This window comes from Tachysurus fulvidraco, chromosome 11 (genome assembly GCF_022655615.1).
Source record: "Tachysurus fulvidraco isolate hzauxx_2018 chromosome 11, HZAU_PFXX_2.0, whole genome shotgun sequence".
In the NCBI taxonomy this organism is placed as follows: Eukaryota; Metazoa; Chordata; class Actinopteri; order Siluriformes; family Bagridae; genus Tachysurus; species Tachysurus fulvidraco.
The window spans coordinates 24194570-24213054 of record NC_062528.1 but is presented as its reverse complement, the minus strand read 5'-3'; the positions used below and the strand labels follow the sequence as shown (position 1 = coordinate 24213054).

At 41.9% G+C, this 18485-nt stretch overlaps 1 protein-coding gene across 1 annotated transcript; it reads left to right on the top strand.

Moving 5' to 3' along the window:
- The first annotated feature begins 12207 nt into the window (after positions 1 to 12207).
- LOC113647955 (E3 ubiquitin/ISG15 ligase TRIM25-like) lies at positions 12208 to 18099 on the top strand. Its single transcript, XM_047820594.1, has 6 exons — positions 12208 to 12834; positions 15666 to 15761; positions 15923 to 16156; positions 16345 to 16504; positions 16846 to 16905; positions 17358 to 18099. Exons 1-6 carry the CDS (start codon positions 12244 to 12246, stop codon positions 17879 to 17881), a joined length of 1665 nt encoding a protein of 554 aa, XP_047676550.1. The 5' UTR covers positions 12208 to 12243; the 3' UTR covers positions 17882 to 18099.
- Positions 18100 to 18485: the final 386 nt, after the last annotated feature.

Below are 18485 nucleotides of genomic sequence, written 5' to 3'. Positions count from 1 at the left end.
CTCTGTCTTTCTGTGCTGCTTGCTGGTGGAAACACAACCTACTGTGGGAAAAAGACCGTTATTATCTTATATCTTTAACAATTTTCTGCTTCTGCTGGAATTATTAAGACTCCTTCCTCAATTATTTATAATGTGACAGTGGAAGAATAACCTGTTTTTTTTTTTTTTTTTGTTTGGTTTTTTTTTGGAAGTGTTAAACATTTATTTTCATAAATGAACAAAATGCAGTGAATGAACAAAAAAGAAATCTAAATCAAATCAATATTTGGTGTGACCAGTCTTTGCCTTCAAAACAGCAGCAATTCTTCTAGGTACACTTGCACACAGTTTTTCTTTTTTTCTTTCTTTTTTTTTTATTAGATGCAAAGTAGAAATACAAAGACCAACAAAACAAAACGTGTGTGTGTGTGTGCGTGTGTGTGTATACATACATATATATATACACACACATACATAAATCAAAGAGGAAAATATATTAATAATTATAATAATGGCAATAATAACGATGAAGACAGTAATAGTATCACACAAGACAAAATGTAAATGTAAAATTGGGTATGAGGAAGGTGACAATATCAACAGTAATAGCAATAATAATAATAATAATAATAATAATAATAATAATAATAATAATAATAATAATAATAAAAATCCAATTAATAAGAGATAGTAATAATAGTATTAGCAGTAGTAGTAATGATAAATATATTTACAAATATACTCATTTCATCCGGAATGAGGGGTAGTGGAAATGGTAGTAGTAATAGCAATAATAATGCTGATACAGCCATTAATAGTAATGATAATAGTAGTAGTTATAATAGCAATAATAATAATAATAATAATAATAATAATAATAATAATAATAATAATAATAATAATAATAATAATAATGATACAGAAGAAGGAATGAAATTGTGGCTGTGTTCATAGTATCTGGGAGTTTTGATTTTTGTTTTGATTCAGTAATCATACGGATAAAAAGTGGTGATAAAATGGACCAAAAGTGTTTGTAGGACTCAGCAGGGAATCCATCGGGGCCTGGTGCTTTGTTGTTTGGCATGAGTTTGAGGGCATTAAAAAGTTCATATTCTGATAAGAGAGATTCAAGAGTATTTATTTGATGTTTATTGAGTTGAGGTAGGTTGATATTGTTGAGGAATGAGTCAATGTCTTTCTGATCTGGGTCTTTATTGGAGGAATATAATTTACTGTAAAGATTTTGAAAGATTTGATTTATTTCTTCTGCTGAGTTGGTGGATTTCCCTGCTGTGTCTACAATCACTGGTATTGTAGCTTTTTCCTTATTTTGTTTGATTTGATTTGCCAAATATTTACCAGATTTGTTATTATGATGGAAGTTTTCTTGTCATAGCCTATGAATTAGGAATTGTGTATGTTTATTGATTAATTCGTTCAATTTGAGTTTATATTTTCTTAATGAATCCTGAGTTTCTTCTGTTGGGTTATTGTGTTCTGTTGTTCCAATTCTACTTGTTCATCCTTTTCTTTCCTTTTTTTTGTAAACTGAAAATGAAATTATTTTTCCTCTTAGTACTGCTTTTCCTGTTTCCCACAGAAGAGATGGAGATGTTTCCGGCGAGTCATTCATCTCTAGAAAACATGCCCACTCTCTTTTGAAATAACTGTCAAAATCATGATCTTTCAGAAGAGATATGTTAAATCGCCATCTGGTAGTGGGTTTATGTTGACTAGTTGTGTTCCATTTTAATGTTACCGGGGCATGATCACTGATGGTGTAACGTGTCTGTCTGTGTTTTCCCTTGTTTCTTTCTTTCTTGTTTTTGATTATTAAAAGGATTTACTGCATATGGATCCGCATTCGCCTGTGTCAATCCGTTACAGATGGCTATTGGATGAATCTTTGATTCAGAAATATCTGATATGATAGAATTACTGGTAAGAAAGAAGTAAATGCAGGAATATGAGTGGTGTACTGGTGAGAAAAATGAGGCAAGATCATGACCTGGGGATGAATCACCTGGGATGAACAGCAGTTCAGTTTTGCTAGGATTGAGCTTTAACTGATGAGCAGTCATCCATGATGAAATTTCTGCCAGACATGCTGAGATCCGGTCAGAAGCTGTGGCATCTGAGGGTGGGAAAGAGAAGATAAGTTGTTTATCATCAGCATAGCAGTGGTAAGAGAACCCATGTTATGAAATAACTTCACTTTGTCCTGAATCCCAGTTCAGTAAACTCTCATCTGTTCACCTGCTTTACTCCTGCAGCTGTAAAATATTCACTCAACTTTGGTCCAGTTTGTAATAAGTCAAGAGAAATAAATGACATATCTAACATCCTCATGTATAACTTTGTTTTTCCTCTAGTTCATCCTAATGCTCTGTAATGAGAGAGATGAAGGAGAAGGAAAATCTTTTCTTTTGTGAAATCTTCACAACACAAACCTTCCTGTAAATGTGATAGAATGGATAAAGAGAAAAAAATGAAGGAAGTAAACCATTTCTTTCTTCCTTTCTTTCTCACTTCCGGTTAATAATTAGTTAATGAACCTCTAACTCAATTATTAAAAAAGTTAAACATTATTACTATTATAACCATTATAACTTTTTATAACGGTCCCTCTTGTGTTGCCAGATCCCTCAAGAAAAAACAAGTAGCCATGTCTATCAAAAAAGGCCAAAATAAGTGTAATGAGTGAGAAGCAGGATCCATGTTTGGGGAAACAGAGTTTAATAAGGAGGATTTGATGATGTTCAGTGGAGAGTAGTCACTCTGTGCTCTCTGGAAGTCAACAACCATCTCTTTAGTTTTGTTAATATTTAGAGACAGGTTGTTAGCTCTAGAGGGCTGCATTGGGATTGGGCTCCCACGGGACCCAACGCAAATCTCGCGGGAGCGGGTGGTTTCACCTTTTCCCCAGGCGGGAGTGGGTGGTCAGAAAGTTTAGAGGGAGATCCGCGGGACCCGGTGGGATTTGGCGTGTAGCCTAATAATAAGAATGGAGTCAACACATGACATTGAGAAGAAGATTAAAGCGGCTGTTTACTTGACAAAAGCAAAGCAAGGCAAGTCAGACATCTGGACACAATTCTCAATTGTCACTGAAAAAAATGGGAAAGACATAAACTTCGTAAGTTGCAATAAATGTGCAAAAGCGTTCATTTACAATGGACATAAATCTGGCACGTCTGGCCTGAGGAGACATACCTGCACAGTTCTCAGTGGCACTGAGATAAAGCACTTCCTGCTCACGTTAAGCAAGATACTATGGAAAAATATGTCGCACTTTGCTGTAAAGATATTAGACCGTATGACATTGTTGCCGGGAATGGCTTTGTTGACATAGTTCAGCACTTTGTTAACGTAGTCGCTAAATTTGGTACATGTGATCTGAGAGATGCGCTGCCACATCCAACCACTGTGTCTCGACATATTGAGGGAAAAGCACAGGCTCTGCAGTCGTCAGTGGCAACGGAGATAAAGTATATGGACGGAGGATTACCATAAAACTTCATTCATATCCAGCACCTTTCATTACACAAACAATGATTTTGTACTTGTTTCAAGAGTATTGTTTGTGGTTTGTGACTCCATTTGAAAATGGCATGTCAAAAACAGGTGATAACATTAGAACCTTGCTGTTCCAGAAATGTTGTGCATTTGGAATTGACATGTCATTGTTTGTTGGCCGTGTTGTGTTTGTGACTGATCGCGGAGCCAACGTACACCAGGCTGAACTGCAATGCGCATATACTGAACGTCATTCTGTCCAGCGCATTTGCCCCAAACCTGTTGGCAAAGACACCTGAGCTGTCTGAATTGTTCACCAGTGTAAAAAAACTGGTGAAATATTCCAAACATTCAGGACTACAGAACAGCTTGAGAACATCCCTCAAACAATCCATCGAGACCAGGTGAAATTCAAATTATGATATGCTAGATTCTATACTGCAGCAGCATGATGAAATCTCCACATTGTTGCGCTCCCATGGTCGGTCAGACTAATCGAACACTGCCAAGCAGCATCCCTCGGGCATGTGCTCGCTGAAGTTGCCAGGGTGTGTTCTTCCCGTCTGGAAGAACTGATGAGCACTAGCCACACATCAGCAAATCCCCTCCACATGATCTACAGAATTGCGACTGCCAAAATCCTGACTCCCAAAATGCGATTGCTACGGATGTTGTGCCCAGATGCAAGAGATGACGTGATTAAAGGTTTGTAATATGAAAGAAGAGTTAAAATTGGCTATATTGTTTTGACAATTGTTATTTAATTTGTTTGTAGAGATATAAAGTGAAGTTATAGTCTAAATGTATCTGTGAAAAGAATAGACCTTGTATATTAATGTGTCTTTCAGTAATTAATGTATCTAAACATTTGTTAAAAGCACTATAAAATAAACTTGAATTGACTAGACGGATAATCCGCATAAAACTTTCTAAGAAAACATGCGTTCAAAATTAGAAATGAAGTACACGCAGTGCATTAGAACAAGTTTAGTAAAGTCAAGAAATATAAAGAAATGAATGAAAATGAATAAAAATCATTAAAAGGTAAATTAATAAGAGTATAGGACAAACAAAACTCATTTTAATACAAATAAATTGCTTTTTTACAATTTAATTCAAAGATGCAAAAGACATGATCCAAAAGATGAAGTTTGACCAGGTCCAGGCCACAGCACAGGATGAACCACCACCAGACAAAAAGCAAAGCTGCTCTGACCGATTTGCAGACTGGGAAGACAGTGCATCCTGCATTTCAGCACCAAAGCTGATCGATGCTGAAATAGCAGAATATCTTGGCACCCGACTCCCAGACAAACCAGATCCAGAGAATGTGCTTCAGTGGTGGAAATTTAACAAAGAGCGCTTTCCTGTCCTCTCAAAATGTACACGGTTTATTTTGAGTATTCCCGCTTCGAGTGCCCCGTCAGAGAGGGCATTCAGTGTGTGGGCGGATCTTGGAAGAAAGACGCACAAGTCTGAGACCGTAATCAGTCAGTAATATACTTTTTCTTCATAGTAATGAGGTAAGCAATGCAAGGCCGAAGACTCAGTTATCAAATGCATTTGTTTGTTAAGTATGCTTAGGCTACATATATTTTAGTATTTTCTTTTTTTGGTAGTATTATTTATTTTCTTTTGCAATACAGCCTGTTAAGCTAACTGTGAATGTGAAATAGTCTAATGTGAGATTTTGTTGAGGCATTTACTTTATTATATTTATTTTGTTTTGTATTTAATTAGTTTAAATTAAGCTCTAAGTTAAAGTTATTAAGGCCCGAGCACCGATGGTGCGAAGCCCTATTGTTTTTGCTCAGGTTTATTATTTTTATTTATTTATTTATATATTTTTGGCCAATTGGGGTCCCTTAACATGCTCAAAAACTCTTAAAATTTGGCACACACGTCAGAGTCGTTCGACGCTAGGCTCGGGCAAAGGCTGGAATACGGGCGTGGCAGGGGGGCTCTGTAGCGCCCCCTGTAATGAAAAAACAAACATTTGTGCACAGATCGGGCAATTATGTACGGACATGTACGAGAGTTGGTACGCATATAGATCTCATCGACCCAAACAACTTTCGCGCTCTAAACTATGAGCTCCGCCCAACAGGAAGTCGGCCATTTTGGATTTTTTTTCAATAATTGCATGCGGTGAACTTTTAAATAGTCCTCCTAGGGAATTCATGCGATTGACACCAAACGTGGTGAACATGATGCCGAGACATTGCACTTGCTAAATTCCGAAGGCACTTTTGATATCTCAAACGGTGCTGCCACGGCCAGGCGACGAAATTATGGCGAATTCAGAGAAACAGGAAATGTCTAATATCTAAAGCAAACAATGTCTTATTGGGATGACACGCGATGTGTGTGTTCGGCCAAGGATTCTGAACGCATCGATGTGCCTATTGTGAATCTCGGACATAGCGCCACCAACAGGCGCCAGGAAGTGTGTCAGTCACAACAGTTGCATGTGTGAGCTTTTAAATACTCCTCCTAGGGAATTCATGCAATTGACACCAAAAGATGTGAACATGATGCCGAGAAGTTGCACTTGCTAAATTGCCAAGGGATTTTTGATATCTTAAACGGTGCTGCCATGGCGAATTGACTAAGTTCTGGCGAATTCAGAGAAACAGGAAGTGTCTTCTATCTAAGGCAAAAAATGTCTTATTGTGATGACACACGGTGTGTATGTTCGGCCAAGGATTACGATTGCAGCGATGTGCTTATTGTGAATCTCGGACATAGCGCCACCAACAGTCCCCAGGAAATGTGTCAGTCACAAAGGTGGATTTTTTGACAGCTGCATGCGGTAAACTTTTAAATGCTCCTCCTAGAGGATTCATGCGATTGACATTAAATGTGGTGAACATGATGCCGAGACATTGCACTTGCTAAATTCCAACGGGATTTTTGATATCTCAAACGGTGCTGCCATGGCGAGGCGACAAATTTATGGTGAATTCAGATAAACAGGAAATGTCTAATATCTAAAGCAAAAAATGTCTTATTGGGATGGCACTCGGTGTGTGTGTTCGGCCAAGGATTCCGATCGCATCGATGTGCCTATTGTGAATCTCAGACATAGCGCCACCAACAGGCACCAGGAAGTGTGTCAGTCACAACAGTTGCATGTGGTGAACTTTTAAATACTCCTCCTAGGACATTCATACGAATGACACCAAAAGTGGTGAACATGATGCCGAGATGTTGAAGATGATAAATTCCAAAGGGATTTTTGATATCTCGAACGGTGCTGCCATGGCAAGGCGACTAATTTATGGCGCATTCAGAGAAACAGGAAGTGTCTTCTATCTACAGCAAAAAATGTCTTATTGTGATGACACGCGGTGTGTATGTTCGGTCAAGGATTCCGATCGCATCGATGTACTTATTGTGAGTCCCGGGTATAGCGCCACCAACAGGTCCCAGGAAGTGTGTCAAAAGGTTGATTTTTTTACAGCTGCATGCGGTAAACTTTTAAATGCTCCTCCTAGGGGAGACCAGACTTGGCCACCAAGACGCAGAGATATTAGAGATGCAAAATTGGATTTTTGATATCTCAAACACTGTTGCCATGGCATCTTGTCAAATTTTACTTTTATCTCAAGTATATTTAAGTCTATTGGCGTGCTTAGATTAACTTCAAATTTGACACATACATCACATTTGTCAGCTGTTAAGCGTGGACAAAAAGGTCAGACAAAGTTGTGTCACTTAAGTGGCTCAGTAGCGCCCCCGTTTGTCTAAAATGTGGGGTTTCATTTACCCACAGTCCCCAAATTGTTCAGTAACAACATCAAATATTCCACTAATATTTACCCACTTGATGCACTTGCACACCGTGCATTGTTTTCTGAGAGGCACCGTATAGCGATAAAAAAACGTGCGAGGGCCCGCCATCGCTGCTTGCAGCTATATTGGGTTTGTTAACAGTTCGGTGTCATTCGGTGCATGTCTGTGTATCATGCAGTACGTTTATAAAATGAGGTGCCGCTAGTTGTGGTTTTGTCACGAGGTGACACGGTGAGACAAAGACGAGTGAGGATCCAAATGCAGTTTAGAGGTTTTTACTAAACAAAACACAAACAAACAGGCAGGCAACGCGGAACAAACAGGAAACGGGAACATGGACATGCACACACCAACACCAAAAACGACCAACAACATTGAAGTGAACAGACAGAGTATATATGGTGAACGAGAACCAATCACAAAACAGAGACAGACAAGGACTAAGACAAAACACCTGGGGAAGAGAATGAATGTAATTAGTGTCCATGGTAACAGATAGGTGGGCGGGGTCAACAATTAACATCAGGGAGAGACGGCAGACAGAAACAAGGGGAAAACACAGACAGACACATTACAGAGCCCCCCCCCCCCCACGAGCGGCTTCCAGACGCTCCCAAGTCCACAAAACCCAGTTCAGGCGGGTGGAGCGAAGGCGCAACCAGGGTGGGAGGGCGGGTCGGGTTCGTGTAGTGGTGGCGCCCGCCGGGCAGGAGGCCGGGGTGGCGCCAGCCGAGCCGGAGGCCGGGGCGGCGCCGGCAGAGCCGGAGGCCAGGGCGGCGCCGGCAGAGCAGGAGGCCAGGGCGGCGCCGGCAGAGCAGGAGGCCAGGGCGGCGCCGGCAGAGCAGGAGGCCAGGGCGGCGCCGGGAGAACAGGAGGCCAGGGCGGCGCCGGGAGAACAGGAGGCCAGGGTGGTGCCGGAGGCAGAGCCAGAGACCAGAGCAGGACCGGAGACCAGGGTGGTGCTGGAGGCGGAGCCAGAGACCAGAGCAGGACCGGAGACCAGGGTGGTGCTGGAGGCGGAGCCGGAGGCCAGAGCAGGACCAGAGACCAGGGTGGTGCTGGAGGCGGAGCCAGAGACCAGAGCAGGACCGGAGACCAGGGTGGTGCTGGAGGCGGAGCTAGAGACCAGAGCAGGACCGGAGACCAGGGTGGTGCTGGAGGCGGAGCCAGAGACCGGAACGGAGTTGGCAGCCAGGGTGGTGCTTTGGGCCTATGAACAGGGACAGGAGGTAGAAGGGCTGGTCAGTCCAGCGAAGCAAAACACAGGAAAACAGAAACATGCATAGGTTCAGGCCAGGCAGAGAGTTCAGGTAGTCTGGGTGTCATGATGTCGACCGCGTCCTCTGACTCAGTCATTTCGGTCGACCCGGCCGATTCGGCTGGTTCCGTCAGCTCGGCAGGTTCTGTCGACCCGGTCGGTTCGGCAGGTTCCGTCGACCCGGTCGGTTCCGCAGGTTCCGTCGACCCGGTCGGTTCCGCAGGTTCCGTCGACCCGGTCGGTTCCGTCGACCCAGACGGTTCGGCAGGTTCCTTCGGCCCGGTCGGTTCCGTCGACCCGGACGGTTCGGCAGGTTCCTTCGACCCGGCAGGTTCCTTCGACCCGGTCGGTTCCGTCGACCCGGTCGGTTCGGCAGGTTCCGTCGACCCGGCAGGTTCCGTCGACCCGGCAGGTTCCGTCGACCCGGTCGGTTCCGTCGACCCGGTCAGTTCCGTCGACCCGGTCGGTTCGGCAGGTTCCGTTGACCCGGTCGGTTCGGCAGGTTCCATCGACCCGGTCGGTTCCGGCGACACGGCTGGTTCCGGCAACCCGGCTGGTCCAGCTGGCGGCTTAGGGATGCCGGCCGCCCGAGCCGACCTCATCGGGGTATCCGCCAGTTTGGAGACCAGCCGGTTAGCACGGACCTCAGCCGAGCTCGCCGGTACGGTAGCCATGGGAACTGGCTCAATCACGGATGTGCACGGGACTGGTCTGGGCGGAGGCACTGTGGAGCATTCGGGCGTCCGTGGCTGATTCCACTCTGTGGCCCACGGATCCCGATGCTTGCTGCCCCCCCCCAAAAAATACTTACGGCCGGCTTCCGTCTCTACAGTGCTCACGCTCAGCGTGGACCCGTCCAGGAGCAACGCCAAGTTGACGAACTCCGAGAATGTCTTTATTTCTCTGGTAGACGGCATCAAATACCACAGGATCTCCCTTAGTCCGTGCTTAAAAATGTCTTTGAGCGCCTTCTCATCGAAATTGACCTCGCTGCACAGGTCCAAGAATACCTCCGTGTACTCCTCAACTGGGGCGTCCTCCTGACGTAGGCAAAACAGGAGTTCTGCTGGATCCATTGGAGGTTGGTCGTTCTGTCACGAGGTGACACGGTGAGACAAAGACGAGTGAGGATCCAAATGCAGTTTAGAGGTTTTAATAAACAAAACACAAACAAACAGGCGAGCAACGCGGAACAAACAGGAAACGGGAACATGGACATGCACACACCAACACCAAAAACGACCAACAACATTGAAGTGAACAGACAGAGTATATATGGTGAACGAGAACCAATCACAAAACAGAGACAGACAAGGACTAAGACAAAACACCTGGGGAAGAGAATGAATGTAATTAGTGTCCATGGTAACAGATAGGTGGGCGGGGTCAACAATTAACATCAGGGAGAGACGGCAGACAGAAACAAGGGGAAAACACAGACAGACACATTACAGGTTTTGTCAAAACGGATAATGTTTTGTAATAAAAAACAAATTTTTTTGTCAGGTGTGTTGCTTCGGTTTAGTATTAATTTATCTTATTTAAATGCAATCATGTTTAATTCTGTTATTCTGGACATTAGCCTGAACTAATAATTAGTCTGATCATTTGTATACAATCAAAATTTTCACAAGCTCACTAGAAAAAATCCGCGGGAGTGGGCGGGAGTGGACACAAACATTGCGGGTGCAGGCGGGAGTGGGCTCTAGTTAGCTCTACACCAGGCAGTTAGATATTGCACCTCCTCTCTGTATGCTGAGACATTATTCTTGCTGATGAGACTCACCATGGTTGTCATCAGCGGACTTGATGATGTGGTTCTAGCTGTGAATTGCTACACTGTCAGTTAGCAGAGTGAACAGCAGTTGGCCCCAATGCTCAGTGTGTTGGTGTTGGTGATGCTTTTCTTCACCTGGTCACTCAGCACCAGCTCCATCACCAAGAAAGACCAGCATTATATCTACTTCTTACGAAGGCTGAGGAAAGCCCCCCCCAAATCCTGACTATGTTTTACAGAGGGTCCATTGAGATCCTGAGCAGTTGTATCACTGTCTGGTTTGGGAACTGCACCATCTCAGATCACAAGACCCTGCAGTGGATAATGAGGACAGCTGAGAAGATCATTGGAGTCTCTGTTCTCTCTATCACAGACATTGACACCACACGCTGCATCCTCAAAGACAACAGCATTGTGGACAAGCCCTCACACACACTCTTTACCCCACACACCCCTCACACACACTCTTTACCCCACACACCCCACACACACACTCTTCACCTCACACACATCCCTCACACACACACACTCTTCCTCCCACACACACTATTCACACTGCACACCCCTCACACATACTCTATCCCACACACCCCTCACACACACTCTTCACCTCACACACATCCCTCACACACACACTCTTCATGCCACACACACTCTTCACCCTGCACACCCCTCATACATACTCTTTACCCCACACACTCTTCACCACACACACCACTCACACAGACGCTTTACCCCACTCACCACTCACACACACACTAATTACGCCACATACCACACAACCCTCACACACATTCTTTACCTCGCACATCCCTCACAGACTCTTTACCCCACTCACCACTAACACACACTAATTACCCCACACACCACACAACCCTCACACACATTCTTTACCCCGCACACCCCTCACACACATTCTTTACCCCACACAACCCTTAGCTCTGTCCTTGTTCTATGTAGCTCCATAGTCCTGGAGAAACATTGTCTCATTTCACTGTGTACTGTGTCAGATATATATGGTTAAAATGACAATAAAAGCTTCTTGACTTCTTGACTTGACCTGATTTTGGATCCGGAGTAGCCGCTGACTGCTACTGCCACGCCGCCATCTTGGAACATCAATAATGACCTCAGAAATAACGCTGACTGTTAGTTCATCAGAAGGACTTGGTTGTACAATTCCACTTGACTATAAACTTGTAAAGAAAGGACATTATTTACATTTACATCATTTACTGTCCAGTGTCACCCAAATGAGGATGGGTTCCCTTTAGAGCCTGGTTCCTCTCAGGGAGTTTTTTCCTTACCACCATCACATCAGCCTTGATCATTAGGGATAAATGTTAGAGAGAAATAGTAACTCAAACTTTATCATCTGTATTCTATATTTCTATACCTCTGTAAAGCTGCTTTGAGACAATATCCATTGTTAAGTGTAGTGATTTTAGTATAGAAACATAATAATAATAAAGTATAGAAACATATAATAATAATTACAAAGTTTTAAGTTAAGTTACTATTTATCCCTAGAATTGATCCCTAATGAACAAGACTGAGGTGATGTAATGTGACGAGATGTAATGTAGTGAGTAAAAAGTGTCTGAATATTATAAATATAATGTGATTATTTACCTTATTCAAATACATGAAAAAATCATTTAAATAAATAAAAACTTAAATCACAGAGGAGATTCTTTACATTAAAATAAATCTCTCCTGTCGTGTAACTTCACTTTCTCTTTAAAGTCTGAGCTCCTTTTCTCTGTAAAGCCACACCTCATCTCTCTGTTACACAATAACACACTGAACCAGGAAGTTCATTTCATAGAAAACAAAACTTATAGATCTCTCTCTCTCTCTCTCTCTCTCTCTCTCTCTCTCTCTCTCTCTCTCTCTCTCTCAGTGTGAGTGCAGGAAAATGGCAGAGGCCAGTATTTCAGTAGATCAGGATCAGTTCAGCTGTCCAGTGTGTCTAGATCTCCTGAATGATCCGGTGGCTACTCCCTGTGGTCACAGTTTCTGTAAGATGTGTATCAATGGCTGCTGGGATCAGGAGGATGTGAAGGGCGTCTACAGCTGTCCTCAGTGTAGAGAGACTTTCACTCCAAGGCCTGTTCTACGCAGGAACAACATGCTGGCTGAAGTGGTGGACAAACTGAAGAAGACTGAACTCCAAGCTGCTTCTCCTGCTCACTGTTACGCTGGACCTGGAGATGTGGAGTGTGATTCCTGCACAGGGAGAAAACACAAAGCCGTCAAGTCCTGTCTGGTTTGTCAGGCCTCCTATTGTGAAGATCATCTTAAACCTCACTATCAGTCTCCTGCCTTTAAGAAGCACAAGTTAGTTGAAGCCTGTGCAGATCTCCAAGAGAAGATCTGCTCTGAACATGACAAACTGATGGAGATCTACTGTCGTACTGACCAAAGCCTCATCTGTTACTTGTGTATGATGGAAGAACACAAAGGTCATGATACAGTTTCAGCTAAAGCAGAAAGAACTAAAAAACAGGTGAGAACTGGATAGTATTATTCTTTTTTAAGTCAATTTCTACAAATTCTATGTAGCGATTTTGGCTCGCGAAGCAAGGTAAATATTTATGAGTAATTATAACATGTTATAGTGACTCTAAATATTTTAAGTTGAAATTAACGGTAATGGAATTAACGTTACACTTATTTGGTCTGTTTGTCCGGCGAACAGTCCATGTAACCTTTATTAATTCTATGAAGGCGGTATCTTCCCGGCCAAGAAAGGTTCACTCCCCCTTTTTCTTTATACCGTAATTTAAATTAAATTAACTTAATAGAGCATGTAGTTCAGACCAGATGTTGCAGGTACCTTAATTTTTGTGAGCGATACTCAGAGACAATCACTTGTGGCACAAAAATATGGCATTTAATGAATGAGACAAACACAACATAAAACTAACTACACTAACAAACAAAAGAAATAGGGAAAACGAAGATGAAAATAAAAATACACAAAAGAAATTAAAATTGGGGAAAGGGAGGAAGAGACTGGAAAGAAGAAATTAGAGAAAGGAAGGAAAGGAATGGCAAGCTTAAACTTCAAAATTAATCTCACCCTAACTGGGAAATCGTCACAGAAACTTAAATTCACCTCAAGACACAATGGTTCATACTTAAAATACGCATCTAAATTGGTTGGTAAAGGAAACGGTTACTTGCATTGGCTTACTGCACAAGAGTCCGGATGCAACAGAGAAATCTCTGAGGAGTCAGATAGGGTGGGGTCAGACATTCTTCCAAGTTCTCCTGAAGATCAGAATAGTTGTCGTTCTTGGAAGTGAAGCTTGCTGGAACTTCTTTGAAGGAAGATGGAGTCATCTCCAAGCTGTTCCGAAAGTCTGACCACGGATTAGTGGTGTTTGTGACAATTTAAAGGTTGCGAACTCCACCCATCTTTCGGGAGATGACCAATACTACGGCCAAGATTACAGAGAGATAAACTCAGTTTGTTTCAGGTGTCTGTGGGCGTGGTTTAGCTATCAAACTTTTAGATGACTTTAAAGTTTTTTCCAAGGTGTATTAAGACGGTATGGCACCTTTCATGCTCAAATAAAATACACCATTGTTTGAAAAATGAGTAACCGATAATTTTGTGGTCATTTGGATACTAAACATGAAGGGTAATGACGGTATGAAGGCAGCGGTACATTACATACACAGATCAGTAATCGAAGGGTAACTGATGTTAATACGATATTATGTTCTTATAAAAGGCAAAGAAACAAAAATGAAACACAAAACAAAATGCACTTTCATTAGGGAAGTGAAAAACCAATAACTTCGTATACATTCTGACATCAGACCTTAAAGGGGCATACAGCATTAGAACAGGTATACATTAACATGCCATGATCAGTAATTAGAGTATAACTGATGTTAAACACAATGTTGTTTTCTGACACATGAATAAAATACACCCTTGTCGGGAAAGTAAGGAGCAAATAATTTTAAGTCAGGCAAGTCTTAAAGAAGAAACACATTACAACAAGGTTATAAGAATAAGAATCTTAGAGTATCTTATCTACTGGTTTTATTAGTAAAAGGAATGTTTCATTGTGTTGTGGGTGTGTGTGTGTGTGTGTGTGTGTGTGTGTGTGCGTGTGTGTGTGTTTGTGTGTGTGTGTGTGTGTGTGTGTGTGTGTGTGTGTGTGTGTGTGTGTGTGTGTGTGTGTGTGTGTGTGTGTTCCGGTTGAGGGCCCCTATGAGTTCAATCAGAGAAGCGGCATGGGGTTATCTGGTCTTTGTGAAGGCTCCAGAATGACTGGACAGTTGTGTGTGTTTAAACCTGGGTTGCTTATCGTTTGATTGAAGAGTAGATGCTGAAGTTTAGGGTGCCTGGGACCTGAGGTCTAAATGACCTGTACCAGACGCTACATCTATTTCTAATCTAATTTCAATTGAGGTGATCTGATTGGTTATATGACTGTCATTCAGTGTAAGGTGGATTTTTATTAAAAGTCAAAGTGTGTTTTGTAAAGACGTGTGAAACAGCTCAGATCAGTCAGTGTACTTTAAACAGCCAACGGCATGACAATGATGATGATGATGATGATGATGATGATGATGATGCAGATATTTAACACGGACATGTGTCACTTTATTTTGATTAAAAAGTCTATTTTATTTTACTTCTAAAAGTGTTGAAGCTTCTTTAAGACACATTTATATTTACTTTATATTTATATATGCACACACACTACAAATTCTAATTTAAATTCTAATTCAGTTTATTTTAACAATTGATATTGTCTCAAAGCAACTTTACAGAAGTATAGAAACAGAAGTAAGAAATATATAATAATAGAAGAAAAATAAGAATAAAAATAAATGAACACATACAATTAAAGTTTAAAATGAATTTAAAAATATTAATGTAAAATGTAAAATACTATATATGTACATCTGACATATGGTGTAATACCAGTCTAAGATGTTTAAGGTCATTTTCGAGTACAAACAACACCTTGAACTAAACAAGTGAGTGAAAGTGATTGTGGAAATCTAAAAAGAACCCTGAGCTGGAGATCTGGGAAGCTTCTGCTCATAGTTTGGTCTAGATATATTTGTCCTGATCCAGGTTGAGGAGCCTCTGGTGGTAACCAGGAGAGTTCCCCCTGGTGGGACTCCACATCATCACAGGGCACCATGTTAAGAGCAGTCTGATATAAAGAGATCAGCAGGAAAGGAGAGGGTGATGAGTGTGATGATGTGTGCTGGGGACAATGTAGTAGTTTCTTATTTAATTACAGCTACAATTCTTTGTATTTTACTTTTATTTCTATTAATTAAACCTATTTTATTTGGTCTCAGAATGAGTTAAAGGAGGATCAGATAAAATCCCAGCAGAGGATCCAGGAGAAGCAGAAGAAGGTGCAGGAGCTGAAACAGACTGTGGACATTATTAAGGTGAGGAGGAAACTGAGAGATTCACATAAACACACACATTATAGAGTCACTGTGAGAGAGAGAGTTGATCTTTAAATGGATCTGTGTGTGTGTGTGTGTGTGTGTGTGTGTGTGTGTGTGTGTGTGTGTGTGTGTGTGTGTGTGTGTGTGTGTCCTTACAGATACGTTCACAGGCAGCAGTAGATGACAGTGAGAGGATCTTTACTGAGATGATCAGCTCCATGGAGAAAAAGCGCTCGGAGGTGACGGAGCTGATCAGAGCTCAGGAGAAAGATGAAGTGAGTCGAGCTGAACGACTCCTGAATCAACTGGAGCAGGAGATTGCTGATCTTAAGAGGAGAGGCACTGAGATGGAGCAGCTTTCACACACACACGATGACATCCACTTCCTCCAGGTAACACTCACTGTCTGATCTACAGAGGGCGCTGTTCCTCACAAAGTTTCCTCCTAAAAGCTCATTACAGCAACAAGAAATGTTCCTGTCTGAGATCACAAGTGTGTCTTTGTTCTGATTCAGTCTGAGATTCATTCGTTCCTCTCGTCCACTTTTCTCCTTCTCTATGATGTGTTTCCTCTCTGTAGAGTTTCCCGTCTCTCTGTGTTTCTCCTGGATGTGACGACTCACCCAGCTTCACTGTCAATCAACATCTCTCATTTGATGGAGTGAGGAAATCTCTCTCAGATCTGAAAAAACGAGTCGAACAAATCTGTGAGGAGGAATTCAACAAAATCAGACCACAAGGTGAACAAACCAACATTGTTTCTGTATCACAGTAAAAAGAGCCATAAAATTCATCTAACAGAAATAAGAAGTAAGCAGGAACAAGACTGCAGAAAATCACACAGTATTAGCATCAGTCTTGTAAATGACATCAAGATCAATTTAGCAGACAAACAAAGTACAAATCTTACATTTGTGGAGAAAATCGTAGCTGATGAATAAATTGAGATGGTGATGTTGTTGACGTCTGAAATGAACGTGAGGAAGCAAATTTTTCACATTCACACTTTAAACTGTTTCCACCTCATATTTCTGTCTCCATTTTGTCTCTGTGTCTCCATTTTGTCTCTGTGTCTCCAAAGCTGCAGCAGTTCAGATGATTTTACCTTCAGAACCAAAGAGCAGAGAAAATTTTCTGCAGTGTAGGTTTTACACACACACACACACACACACACACACACACACACACACACACACACACACACACACACACACACACACAGACACACACACACACACAGACACACACACACATACACACACACAGACAAACACACACATACAGACACACAGACACATACATACATGAACACAGACACACACACTGAGAGACAAACACAGACACATACATACCCAAACACACACTCACAGACAGACAGACACACATACGCACACAGACAGACACACACACACACAGACACATACATACACAAACACACACACACAGTGTTAAAAATGTCTGTATTGTTGATCTATATCTGATCCATGTTTATAGAGCTGCATTAGGAGGATAGAAACACAGAGAGGTGTCTCACACACACTTATTATAAATCCTGTGATTAACATCTAACATGTGGACATTTTATTACTGTAGATTTCTGTTATCTGACTCTGGATCTAAACACAGTACATCATCTACTCATTCTGTCTGAGAAGAACAGAGTGGTGACACGGAGGGAGACACAACAGCAATACTCTGATCATCCAGAGAGATTTGACTACTATACTCAGGTGTTGTGTAAGGAGAGTGTGTGTGGACGCTGTTACTGGGAGGTGGAGAGGAGTGGTGATGTGGACATATCAGTGTCATATAAAGAGATCAGCAGGAAAGGATATGGTGATGAGTGTGGGTTTGGACACAACAGTCAGTCCTGGAATCTGCAGTGTTCTTCTTCCTCTGTCTCTTTCTGTCACAGTAACATTCAGACTGAGCTCCGAGGTCCATCACCCTCCAGAATAGGAGTGTATGTGGATCACAGTGCAGGAACTCTGTCCTTCTACAGCGTCTCTGACACCATGAGGCTCCTCCACAGAGTCCACACCACATTCACTCAGCCTCTATATGCTGGATTCAGGATATATCATGACTCATCTGTGAGGTTTTGTGATCCAAAATAAAAAGTTAGTAAAAGTGTTTATAAAAAGTATAAGTGAGGTGTGAGATTTAATTTGTCCCTGAGCTACACTGGACATTTTGTGTGCAGAAACTGGAACAGTAATGAATGCAGAATGTAGAAACAGACTATTTAACTGTATGCACTATTAGGATGGGTTTATTATAGTTGATATAAAAATGTTCAATGTCTCCTCAGAAATAATAAACTTTACTCAAACTGCTCTGTCTTTCTGTGCTACTTGCTGGTGGAAACACAACCTACTGTGTGTAAAAGACTTTTACACCTAAATGTTGTCCTGTTGTTGAGTTAGTGTTGTTTTGTACCTGTACATATAATTTTGTTTATTTTCTTCTTATTTTAAATTTGTTGTCAGTTGTATGTATTGTCTTCCTTCTCTTAGCTGTATGTTAAGATGGAAGTGAAAGGTGTGCAGCTCGTGTAAGTGGTGCACAAGGAGGATGAGCACACGGCAGCTAGAAGAATCTTAACTAAAGTGATCAATGATGAGATAAAGGAAAGATCAAAAGTGCAAAAATTTTGAGAGACGGGAAAGTGTTGTTATTGCACACAGACAATAGGCAACAGAAAAAGACACTTGGACTGAA

Bases quoted from the DNA above. Each gene is read 5' to 3' on its own strand.
- LOC113647955 (XM_047820594.1), top strand. From the start codon at position 12,244: ATGGCAGAGGCCAGTATTTCAGTAGATCAGGATCAGTTCAGCTGTCCA. The intron at 12,835-15,665 runs GTGAGAACTGGA...ATTTGGTCTCAG, and splicing joins CAGAAAGAACTAAAAAACAG to AATGAGTTAAAGGAGGATCA. The intron at 16,157-16,344 runs GTAACACTCACT...TCCTCTCTGTAG, and splicing joins ATGACATCCACTTCCTCCAG to AGTTTCCCGTCTCTCTGTGT.